At 44.6% G+C, this 13,606-nt stretch overlaps 1 protein-coding gene across 1 annotated transcript in view; it reads left to right on the top strand.

Annotated features, from left to right (window-relative positions):
- Positions 1–13,606, top strand: part of LOC141171112 (uncharacterized) — a 425,073-nt gene that overhangs the window by 382,438 nt on the left and 29,029 nt on the right. The window contains exon 5 of the mRNA XM_073655195.1: positions 5,356–5,499. Coding sequence (XP_073511296.1) covers positions 5,356–5,499 — 144 coding nt within the window. The remainder of the gene's footprint in view (positions 1–5,355; positions 5,500–13,606) is intronic.

The following is a 13,606-nucleotide window of genomic DNA, read 5'->3' as shown; positions in this document are numbered from 1 at the left end:
GCATGTGCATTGACATTGCGGAATGCCATTGGGGACCATGGGGTGCGGATTACCATGCGTTTTTGATGCGTTTCCGCTGCGGAAATTCCGCAGCATAAACGCATGAAAAACGCATCGTGTGCACGCAGCCTCACTGAAGGATTACTAGCAAGGAGCAAGCCACTCCTCCTCACCTCAGACTGCAGACAGGGAGACATTATTAGGGGGCTGGTATGACAGGAGTTGCTTTTCATTGCACGGCTCACCCCTCCCATCTGGGACATTACAGCAGTGTGCAGCTCCATGCTGTTACCAGCCATTCTCCTGATAAAAGGTGAATCTCTGCAGAGAACAGGGGGCGTGGCCATGCCCCTCTTCTCAGTCTGGCTGTTACTCACAGGGGGAGCTGAACACTGGTGTGTGATGTAATAACCCAGATGGGAGGGGGAGCAGATGCTGTCACACTGAATTACAAGGGTTATAAAGATCATAAAACTGCACTGCACAGCTCATCTTTATAGTGTATGAAGGCAAGGAGAGTACAATTTTTTTTTATCTCCCCGGAGTACCCCTTTAAAGAGCTTTGGAGATAATTGTCCAATTACTTTTGGTCCCTTTAAAAAGAGGCAGCTACATATTAAAGAGCTGTAATTCCTAAACCTTTACTCCCATTAAGATGTGAATACTCTCAAATTAAAGCTGAGAGTTTGCACTTTAAGCCCATATTAATTATATAATTGTATCTTGAATGTGTTTTGGTAAACCGCTAAAATGCCAAAACTTGTGTCACAGCCCAAATATTTCTGGATTTAACTGTATGTACATGGCATGAACCCCTGAGCTTACTGATTGGTTTCAGCACTGTTGACATGACCTCAGCACAGTAGATAAACAACAGAGACAGGGATAGCAATAGAGAGCCAGCACTGGACCCAGAGAGGGTAAGTAATACTCAGTTTGTTTGTTTCATAGCTAGTGCACCCATTAAGTCTTCTCCATCTACTTCAAACCACTATGACTTGTGCTTGCTGCCCATACAAATGTGGTGCCTCACATTTCTAGCACCCTCGCTACCCCCTACAAAAATTTCCTATCCTGTCGGCACTTTAACAGTACCATCCTGCTACTTCCACCAATATTGTGTGTGTTGCAAATCTATAATTAACTAAAAAGTTAGTGCCAAATAAAAAGAGCCCCAGATGGTAAGGCTGTGTGCACACTGTGCGTCATTGGTACGTTTTCACAGCGTTTTTTCAACACGGAAATGGGCCAAAAACGCTAGGGTATCCTTGTGCACGCTAATGCAATGACAATCCTGAAGTGCTGTGCTCATGATCAGGAATTTTCCTGTTAGGATTTGCATTGCGTTTACATCTGCAGCATGTCAATTCTTTGTACGTTTTTGCCCCGTTTTTCACCCATTGACTTCAAATGTGTCAGTTAAACGCAGGTATAAAAATATTTGCAAATTTGCTGCAGATTTTTGCTGCGTATTTGACTGACTCAATTGAAGTCAATGGGTCAAAAACGCATGCAGGTCACAGGCGTTGGCTGATGAGAGACTTCTAATCCCATCAGCCTACAGCTGCTGCCGCTGATGGGAGAAGTAGTCTCATCAGTCGGCGCCAGTGCTCACAGTGTAAAAAAAAGTTAAAATAAATTGATAGTAAAATAAAAAACATTATACTCACCTATCCGCCGTAATCCCAAGTGTCCCACGGTGATCGGATCACCTGGCAGCATTCTATACGCTGACAGGAGCTTGATTGCTCCCAGCAGTGTATAGCTCTAAGTTGCTGGGAGAGAGGTCACATGAGTTAATCAGCTGATTATCAGCTGATGAGCTCCAGTGACCTCACTTACTGCACCGATGCTGTGTGAGAATTTTCTCATGCAGAGGTGGTGCAGTAAGTGAGGTCACTGGAGCTCATTAGCTGATGAACTCATGTGACCTCTCTCCCGGCAGCTCAGCGCTATAGAGTGACACAGGAGTGATTACACTCCTGTGTCAGCATGTAGCCTGCTGTCCTCTAGAACAGTCACATCAGTGACTGCTGATGTGACTCCTCTAGAACAGTCACATCAGTGACTGCTGATGTGACTGCTCTAGAAGTGACCCAGATCTTCGTGGGACAGTCTGGATTATGCCATCACGTCGGACAGGTGAGGGATATGGTTGTTTTTTTATTTTTGTTTTTTTTACAGGTGACAATGGCTTCAGCAGACTAGGCGTTAGGTGAGTATTTTTGTTGTTTATTATTTTCTGTTTTTTTACAGGGGACATTGGCTTCAGCGGATTAGGCGTGAGTATAATGTGTTTTTTATTTTTAAATAAATTATTAAAACTGTGTGGACTTTTATTTCAAATAAAGGATTTTTTTCAGGCAGTGTGTTTATTTAAAAACTTTTACTATGGGGTTAGTAATGGGGGCATCTTATAGACGCCTCTCCATTACTGACTGTAATCTAGCCAGTAAACTCTAAGCAAACAGCTGTGGGCTGTTATTAATAGCCAGGGAACATTTTTGGCTAATGGCCCCTTCCCGGATAGTAATATCAGTCCCCAGTGGTTAGCTTTCCCTCTGCTGGTTATGAAAAGGAGGGGGTAGCCCACGCCATTTTTTTTATTTAATTCTTCATTTTATTTCATAAACTTACCTGTAGCATGTCAATTTCTGTAGCGGAGACACTAGTCTCCGCTGCAGATTTTGACCAATTGAAATGTCATTACATGCAGTGGATCCACATGTACTGACAAAACAAGTGCTGAATTAGGAGTAATGGGATTAGGGGTAATGAGATTAGGTGTCGCTGACACCAAGCCCTAGCTTTAGTAATGAAGAGGTGTTAGCCAGACACCCTCATTACTAAATCTGTAAATAAAGAGTTAAATAAACATAGACACTGAGAATAAAACACTTTATTTGAAATAAAACAGACATATTCTTTAATTATTTAAATTAACCCAATATACTCACCCCAGGTCCGACGGTAATCCAAGGGTGAAAGCGATGTCCTACGTTTCTTTTTTCAAATATCTTTATTTAGCTCCAAAAAGCATTCATTGATGTACAAAAAACGCATGAAAAAACGCACCAAAAACGAGGCAAAAATGCGTGTTTTTTTTTCTCAGCCGTTTTTGCGGAGATGAGATCCAGAAACCTTGCAGAAATGTCTGCAATCAAATACTCAACATGCGCACATGGCCTAATAAGTATATCCATAACAATTGTGCCTCTCTGTGTGTCCTATGCATTTACATTAATCATCAACACAGTAAAACACAGTAAGGCTGTGTGCCCACGTAGCGTTTTTCAAGCGTATATGCTGCGGAATTTCCGCAGCGTAAACGCTTGAAAAACGCATGTATATCCGCACCCCATGGTCCCCAATGGCATTCCGCAATGTCAATGCCCATGCTGCGGATTTTTCCGCAGCATATATGCTGCGGTCAAAAATCCGCAGCATGTTCATTAATTTTGCGGAAGCGCAGCGGAATCAATGTGCGGATGGTACCCAAGTCTGGATGAGAGGAGACTCTCATCCAGACCTGGGTACCAAAGAACCTGTAAAAAAAAGAATAAAATAAAGTTTATACTTATCTTCCGATGTTTTCCCTCCGTCGCGCTGTTGTCTGAAGGACCTGCCACGTCATTGAGTCATGTGACCCACCACATGACTCAATGACGTCACCGCAGGTCCTGCACACAACAGCGTGAGCCGCTCAAGACTCCGGACGGGGCAGAGGATGCATCAGAAGGTGAGTATAAAGTTTATTTTTTTATTTTTTACCATTCTGAACAAGTTGTCAAGCACTTTTCCAAGTGATGCTTGGAGAAGTGCTTGATAACCCGCATGCGGAAATGCATGCAAAGACGCCCCACAAACGCTTCTACCTGGCGGGAAAACCGCATGTAATATCCGCATGCGATTTTTCCGCCAGGGAGAAGCGTAAAAAATATGCTTCAGGTCCGCAACGTGGGCACATAGCCTTACAATGCTCACTTAGTGCCTGCAACACAGTAATAGTATTACTTAATGTCTCTATAGGAGGGGAATCCACGCAAATCTCTATTCAGACACTGCTTTCAATGTATTCAGCAGACGAGAATATAGCTTAAATCTGTGCAAGCTGCAAACTGCCTTATGCTCTGGAGTACCAAACTTCAGAATCGCAGGGAGTCCATTGGGTGGCTCGATGACGCCAATACATCGCACCACCTGCCCTCGGGTGACTGCCTGCAGGAAGAGCAGAGCTGCGTCACCCATCATAAGGCTATGTGCCCACGTTGCGGAAATGAAGCAGAAAATTTCTGCTTCATTTCCGCATGTCCTCTCCCGGAAAAACGCATGCGGAATTCCGCACGCGTTTATTGCGCGTTTATCGCGCGCTTATCGCGCGTTTTCCACATGCGGAATTGCCTTGCGTTTTTAATGCATTGCACAAGGCAATTCCGCATGCGGAAACGCAAAATTAATGGACATGCTGCGGATTTTTGAACGCAGCATAAACGCTGCGGAAAAATCCGCAGCATGGGCATAGAACTTGCGGATTCTCATTGGGGACAATGGGATGCGGATTACCAAGCGTTTTACAAGCGTTTCCGCTGCGAAAAAATCCGCTTGTAATCCGCAACGTGGGCACGCAGCCTAAGAGAAGAATGAATTGAGTGTCATTCAAAGGGACATTAACAATATATGGTTGCAAAGTTGCTCATTATTAATATATGGTGGTACAAGAGGCATTAATATATGGAAAAAATGGAACATTAACAATATATGGTATATGGTATGGGAGGACATTATTAATATTTGGTGGCACGTTGTGACATTAATAATGTATTTTGGTATATAGGGCATTCATTTATAGTAGTACAAGGAGGAATTAATATATGGTGACGCAAGGGTGCATTAATAATATATCTGTGCCACATTAATATAATTATCATTGTCAGCACACATAAGGCCAGGTTCACATGACCGTATAATAAAAAAAGAATTTTTTTTGCTCATTTGTCATCTGTATGCGATCCGTGTACAATCCGTTTTTATACAGCAGCAGTTGTTAAAAATTTACAAGACTAAATATAGTTTTCTCTGTTAAAGAATTGCAATATATCCATATATGGTGGCTCTGTATGGCATCCTATTTTTATGCACACCCATAAACTTGAATGGGCGAGTCTCATTTGACACATGAAAAAGACTAGTGCAAGCTGGATTTTTTTTTTTTTTTTAAAACTGTGTTAGAATGTACAGTGAAATAACTGAGGTTAGGAATATTTGGAATAGTGAAAGATATTTCAGAATCTTTTCTTTTTATATTTTATAATAGTTATAATGCAGAATATAACATTGCTGATTTTCCTGTACCAGGGTTCTTCCAAACACTGACCTCGAATACACTGACTAAGGAGTCCCTGAAGATCCTGTTGTCCAATCTGTATCCAAGTGAACAATCTAAAGTTCTAGATGACCTTTCTCAACTTTTACTTTTGGAAATCGACAAGGAGAGCAAAGGTGAATGTAGTTTTAGGATTTTCAGGGAATACAATGTGTTTTGTTTTGCTGCATTTACTTACTGAAGGTACAAATAGCTTTTAGAATCAAAGATAGTTTGAGAATTTACAAGCAAGACACATTTTATCAAAATGTTCTTCAGTTGTTATAACAATAAATCTAAGTTTTTCATTCAGGACAACGGGGTTGTCTTATATTAGGCTGGATTTATGCATCCATGTTTCATAGTCCAATGCATGGATTGGCCAAAGGTCTCCCAATTCGAACTGGACAGCCACATTTATGCTCATGAGGCTATTGTTCAGAAGACCCGCAACCAGTACGTGCTTCGTGGTCTATGCTTGAACTGTGAAACACAGATGTGTGATTCTGGCCTCAGTCTAATAAAAAAAATCAAGACAGCTCAGTCTAAGCTAATCATCAACCTCTTACATTGGGACAAATTTATTAAAACCATCTTTAGACAGTGCAAACTTAGACTTAGTCCTAAAATTTGCCAAAATAATCAAAGTTGCATATTATGTTTCATAGTTTCATAGTTTAAGGTAGTTTTAAGGTTGAAGGTAGACAAAAGTCCATCAAGTTCAATCTACAACCTAACATGTTGATCCAGGAGAAGGCAAAAACCCCATAAGTTCTCTGCACAGCAATACTAATGCCAGACGCCGGCCAATCAGAGGCCCACAGCTGACATCAGCGTGTGCATGGCAGTGACGTCATACATCGCCGCTGATTGGACGGTGGCTGTGCAGAAAAGAGGACGCCGAGGGAACAGAGGACAGGTGAGAAGACTCTTTTTTTTCTTTTATGTGCATGTGAAGAATGGCGTAATTGGGGACATTACTAAAATATGGGTACAAGGATGGGGACTTTACTACAAGAATGGGACCAGTATGAGAAGAAAAAAGGCCAAATGTTAAATGTGGACAGATCATGGTACCAAGACCTAGTGTCAGGCACCAAGTCCGAAATGCCTACTCCAATGAATACATGTAAAAATAGGAGGACACTTGAGTACTGTGGCAAACAATGAATACAATTTTATTTAAATACAACATTCCAAATTTGTAAAATACATATAAAAGTTTTAGTGGCAGGGGGGTAAGGTGCAAAGTGCCCAAGGCTGGGGAGTCCCATGGGGGAACGGGCAGTATAGAATAGTCAATTTATATATATAGTCAAAATAGATTGCGGTGAGTCAGGGTTAATATATATAACATAGAGCAGGTAGTATACTATAAAAAACACAATTGATACAGTATGGCATACAGGGAGACCTTAGCGTTATGCACTCTCTATGTATAAATGCCCTAATACTGAGAAAGGGGGGTATTGGTAAGGCCAGTAATCCCTATAGCACGTCAATGCATATACTCACCACAAACAGACAATATAGGAAGAGCCCACGACCCCAACGGGGAGTCCCCAGCAGTGCAACGGGTGAAAACACGCCCCGACGCGCGTTTCGGCGTTCTTTTTCAAGAGGCGCAATCTATATTGACTATATATATAAATTGACTATTCTATACTGCCCGTTCCCCCACGGAACTCCCCAGCCTTGGGCACTTTGCACCTTACCCCCTGCCACTAAAACTTTTATATGTATTTTACAAATTTGGAATGTTGTATTTAAATAAAATTGTATTCATTGTTTGCCACAGTACTCAAGTGTCCTCCTATTTTTACAAGAATGTGACCAGGTTGTGGCATTACTACAAGATGAAGACGAGGATGGTCATATTATTACAAGAAGGGGACCAGGATGGGGCATTACTACAACAAGGGAACCAGGATGGGGCATTATTACAAGATGAAGACGAGGATGGTCACATTACTACAAGAAGGGTACCAGTATGGGGCATTACTACAATATGGGGACCAGAATGGGGACATTACTACAATATGGGGACCTGCATGGGGACATTGCTAAAAGAAGGGGACCAGGATGTGGCATTACTACAAGAAGGGGACCAGGATGGGGCATTACTACAATATGGGGACCACAATGGGGCATTACTACAAGATGAAGATGAGGATGGTCACATTACTACAAGATGGGGACCATAATGGGGACATTACTACAATATGGGGACCAGGATGGGGGACATTACTACAAGAAGTGGACCAGGATGGGGCACATTACTAAAAGATGTGTTCCAAAATTACTACATGGTTCTAATTGTAAGACAATATTACTATATGTGGGCAATTGGGGGAAACAAAATTGTAAAAAAAAAATCAAAATAAAGCATGAAAAAATATTTTGCCACTAAAGATGCTGTTTCACAGTGTCTTGCGAGAGTATGCACCCACTTGGCTTTTTACCTCTTTTGTTACATTACAACCTGTGTTTAAATATTTGCAATCTTATTTGTGTGTGATGCATCAGCACTAAATAATCTAAGTGGGGTAAAGTGAAGTGAGAAAAATATAATATTATATTTATGCGATCAAATAACTAAAAATTGTCATGTGCATACAGTATATATTCACCTCTTTTGCTGTGAAGACCCTAAAAATTTCTGGTGCAAGCAATTACCTTCATAAGTCACATACTTAGTGAAAGAAAGTTCACCTGTGTGCAATCTAAATGTCACATGGTCGGCCAGCTGGGCCGGCTCCAGGTTTTTGTGGGCCTCGGGCGAAAGACTCTCAGTGGGCCCTTTTAACACATACCACCATTCATGATGCACGGATACGGCGGAGAAATATAGGTATAGTACACAGGGCCCAGCCTGCCTCATCGTTCACATATTCAGACATGCACACATGCGCGCACACACACACGGTATGCAGACATGTGCACACACAGTACGCAGACATGCATACACATACACGGTATGCAGGCATGCACACATACACAGTACGCAGACATATGCACACACGGTACGAAGACACGCACACACACACAGTACGCAGACATGCACACACACATGGAACACAGACATACACACACACGGTACGCAGACATGCACGCACACATGCACACAGTACGCGGACATGCACGCACACACGGTACGCAGACATACACATACAGTACGCAGACATGTCCACATACAGTACGCAGACATGCACACACACGGTACACAGATATGCACACACAGTATACAGACATGCACACACATACACACACAGTATGCAGACATGCACACATGCAGTACGCAGACATGCACACACATGCAGGCATACACACATGCACATGGTACACAGATATGCACACATACAATACGCAGACATGCACATGCACAAACATATACACAGATACGTACACAGACATATGTACATATTTGAACACAAATTCTTAAAAACATATATAAAACAGACATAAGTATATATACACAGTCATACACACTGACATTCACATACATGCACATACACAGACACATTAGAAATATTTTTAATATGGGGATTGGGAAAGCCTCACTCACCTGTCCCCAGTCCTGTGTCCTGTCCAGCAGCTCCTCAGGTATGGGGCAGTGCAGGGCCGCCAACGTGTCACAGACATCATGGTCTTGGACCATCAGAGGGGCCCACTCGTTGTCGGGGCCTGGTCCGCCCCCCACCCCCATCTGTGCAGGACCTCCGGCGGTGTTTGACTGCCAGCACTTCAGACATGGCCACACGCAGTGCGCTGTGTGGCTGTGTCTGCTAGTAATGACACGGCAGGGGCGACACACAAGCACAATTAAAGGTGCAGTGCCGACCCTGCAGTGTCATTACTACTAGACACAGCTGCACAGCGCGCGGCCATGTCTGGGGGAGTGCCGGCAATCAAGCAGCGCCTGCGGCCTTGAACAGGTGCAGGGGAAGTGGCCAGGGCCCTGACAGTGAGTGGGCCCCCCTGATTTTCCAGAGCCCCGGCACTTGCCCGGGTACGCCGGTTGCTGACGCCGGCCCTGTCTGCCAGTATATACACACTTTTTCCAAAAGGCCACAGAGGCTGCAACACCATTAAGCAAGAGGCACCACTAACCAAACTCTATAAAGACCAATGAGATCTTCAAACAAGTTAGGGACAAAGTTGTTAAGAAATATAAGTCAGGGTTTGGTAAAAAAAAAAATATTTCAACCTCTGATGATCCCTGGGAGCACCATCAAATAAATCCAATATCATCAAAATGATAGAACATGGTACCACAATAAACCTACCAAGAGAGGGTCGCCCACCAAAACTCTCAGCCCGGGCGAGGCATTAATCAGAAAGGCAGCACAGAGACCAAAGATGACCCTGAAGGGGCTGCAGAATTCCAAAACAGAGACTGGAATATCTGTCCATACGACAACAATAAGCCGTACATTCCATAGGGGTGGCCTTTATGGAAGAGTGGGCAGAAAAAAGCCTTTACTTACAAAAATTGTAAGGTTCGTTTTGAGTTTGTCAAAAGACATGTGGGAGACTCCCCAAATGTATGGAGGAAGGTGCTGTGGTCAGATGAGACCAAAATGTAACTTTTTGGCCACCAAGGTAAACGCTATGTCTGGCGCCAAACCAACACAGCGCATCACTCCAAGAACACCATGCTATGGGGATGTTTTTCAGCAGCAGGGACAGGAAAAATGGTCCGAGTCGAGGGGAAGATGGACAGTGCGAAATACAGGGATATTCTAGAGCGAAACCTATTTCAATCTGTCAGTGATACGAGACTGCGGCGGTGGTTCACCTTTCAACAAGACAATGACCCAAAGCATATACTGCTAAAGCAACACTTGAGTGGTTTATGGGGAAGCGTGTAAATGTTTTGGAGTGGTCTAGCCAAAGTCCAGACCTTAATCCAATTGAGAATCTGTGCTCAGACTTGAATATTGCTGTTCACCAGAGGAAACCATCTAACTTGAAGGAGCTGGAGCAGTTTTGCCTTGAGGGATGGGCAAAAATCCCAGTGGCAAGATGTGGAAAACTCATAGAGACTTATCCAAAGCGACTTGCAGCTGTAATTGCCGCAAAAGGAGACTCTACAAAGTACTGACTTTAGGGGGTGAATAGTTATGCACACTGAAGTTTTCAGTTATTTTGTCCTATTTCTTGTTTGCTTCACAAAAAAAGAAAACCAAAAGTTCACAGTTATAGGCATGTTCTTTACATGAGCAGATGCAAACCCTCAAAAAAACAGTAAAATTCCAGGTTGTAGCAAAACATGAAAAATGCCAAGGGGTGAATATTTTCGTAAGCCACTGTATATATAAACTAAAGTAAACCAAAAAAGTGCACGTTTGTTATCGCCACATCCATAACGACCCAAGCTATAAAACTGTACCATAATCTATATGATGAATGCCATTTAAAAAATAAATAAAATAAACACTGCAAAAATGTTACAAAAAATGATCAAAAGTGTATTGAAAAAAAATACTATCACAAAAAAATTTCACTTTGTACTGCAAAGAATGCGGCCCCCAAATTCAAATTTTTTCTATGTGCGGCCCATATACCCAGCCAAGTTTGACATCACTGCTCTAGAAGTAGAGGATGCCCTGGGCCAAAGTGTAAAAAGATCATCAGAAAGATCTCTGTTCTGTACCCTGATATATTTGCACATTGTAATAAGATCGCCTCTAAGCCTTTGTTTTTTCAAACCGAATAACCCCGTTTGATAACCTGTCTTGTATTGCAGTTTACATATTACCTTAATAACTTAGTTGCATTTATGGACTGTTTCGTCTTACTATTAGTGTTGAGCCACCCCCGTAGTGTTCGAGTTCGGTTCGGTTCGTCGAACACCTTCGAACACCGTTAAAACCAATGGCAGGCAAACAAAAACACATAGAAACACATAGAAAACACCTTCTAAGGTGTCCAAAAGCTGACAAACTGCTCAGAAGACATAACTAACACATTGAAAAGTGACAAGTACATATAGTCATGCGAAAAGAAAAGAGGTGGAGGAGTAAAAGGAGGGGGAGACACAGATATAGGCATGTCATGCCCTTCTAAAATCCAAAAAGTAAGAGGCCGACACGGCCAGTCCGTTCCTGCCCGTGCCACCTCCGTGTCGCCAGGTTTGTGCCAGAGCCGCGGTGGACCCTGACGGCCAGCCCCCCTCTCCCAATACTGGTGCCTGTCCACTGGTGGGTCGAGCGAGCCCCCCTGTGGTGGAGGCAGCTCTAAACTTTTTAATTTAAATTGTCTCTCTAATTTGAATGAATACACTTTAAATCCTTTTACAAGGATCTATTGGAGGGCAAGTCTCATGCCAGCAGCCGCGTAATTCCAGCTCCAGTAGCGTCCACTAAAGCTGCTGCAGTTAAAAAGCTTTTATAAGGATCGAGCTCGGCGGTCCACCTCAAGGCGTCCTACCGCCAGTCCCAGCCCCTATGCCTTGGGGTGCCTCCTGATGCTCTTCACTGAGTATCCCGGGGTCCCGAAGCATTTCCTTTGAAAAAATTAAGTGTCCAAACTACAGGTGGTGTAGCTTGCTTAACAGCTGTGATAATCCGCTGACTAGCAGACACTGCTACTAGGCACAAAGTATTTCCTGGGCTAGATGCAGTTAAAAATTTGTAATTAGATACTCTCGTTGGATGCTGAGAAAGCATTCCATAGAGTCTCCTGGCACGCCATATATTATTCTCTTAAAAAGCTTGGGGTAGGGGTCTAGGGGACCCTTTTATAGCCAAAATCACGGCCCTGTATCGCAATACATCACCTAGGCTGAAGATAAATGAAACTGTATCACCCCGAGGGCTCGGTTGCTGCAGAGGTATTGCACCTCACCCAGAGGTGTGATATCTCACTCTCAGGTAAGGATGGAGTGTGGATCAGGACCCCGACACCTGCATGCATTACACCACATTGCCGTGGGGCAGGGCGACCAATATGCCCCTGAGATGGGCACGACAGTCCCTGTCCCTGGCTGGAGTGGGGGGAGGGAACACTGAGGAAGGGGAACCCTGTAGTGCAGGAGCAGGGAGGAAGCAGTTCCTGGGTGCATTGAGAAGGGAGTATAAAAGGTGGGCACCATCTTAGTTCAGTGCAGAGAAGTCTGAGCAGAAGTGACAGGGAGCAGGGGCTCTGCATGAGCTCTGCTCCGGAGGCGGGCCTAGTAACAGAGGCCCAGGCCTGGAAGAGGGAGAAGGAAGGAAGAGGAGCGGAGAAGGCTCCAAAAACGAGGAACAAAGGGATCCCAGGGGTGCGGACGGGCGAGTCGCCACAGCACGCCCGAATCCACCTGCATGGAGGGGTCAGGCCAAAGGGTGAGACCGGTCCCCGAAACTAGTGGAGGCGGGAAACGACCCTCAGCTAGAAACCGGAGGCTCTGACATTTTATGTGGCGCAGCCCCTCGCTACACCCGCTAGGAAGGCACCACATAGGGTCAGGGAAACTGGCGCCAAGTTTACCAAGAGAAGGCCCGAGGCAGCCGGACAGAAGCGTTGGTAAGAAAGGCCAGACAAAGGACACACAAAGGGGGTCCTGTGAAGCGCTCCAAAGTTATCTGGGAGTTGTCTGAGCACCTCACCTTGTGAGCACAGTACGACGTGGGCAGCCGTTACCTGCAGAAGTGGTCTGGATAATAAGAACTGTGAGTAAAGGCCCTGGACTGCATCACTGACTCCGTGTCGTTACTGCTGCTGCCCTGCACCATCACCCCCATCCTCCGCATACACTGCCCTGAGGCTATACTCCTCCCGTGGGGAGTTATACTACGCTCTGCTGCACCCACAACACCAGCCTCAGCGGTCTGCCCTGCAGCGGCGGTTCACTCTGACCGCAATCCACGGGTGGCATAGTCGGACATTTAAACATCAAAACCACATAAATAGTTCCGCCACTGGTTTGACCGCCCTGAGCCACTGAATCGGGTCGCCGCCACGGAGACTGCAACCACCAGCATCCACCAAAAAGGGTCCGGCTCCGGGTGTCCCAAGGCCCAGGGGGGCGCGTCAGAACATTTTCATCACCTTTCATAATCACCAATGGGACAAGGCAGGGATGTCCTCTGTCCCCTCTCTTATACATCCTAGTGACGGAGCACCTGCTCTCATCAATTCGCCATAACCCCAATATTAGGTGGATTGAGGTGGCAGGTAGTGTTGAGCAACCCCCGTAGTGTTCGAGTTCGGTTCGGTTCGTCGAACACCCGTGTGTTCGCCGAACTGTTCGTCGAACTG

This window comes from Phyllobates terribilis, unplaced genomic scaffold, assembly GCF_046119375.1.
Source record: "Phyllobates terribilis strain yellow unplaced genomic scaffold, ASM4611937v1 Scaffold_1__5_contigs__length_1240528914, whole genome shotgun sequence".
Classification (NCBI taxonomy): Eukaryota; Metazoa; Chordata; class Amphibia; order Anura; family Dendrobatidae; genus Phyllobates; species Phyllobates terribilis.
Note: the sequence above shows the minus strand (reverse complement) of the source record. Positions and strands in the feature narration are given on the sequence as shown.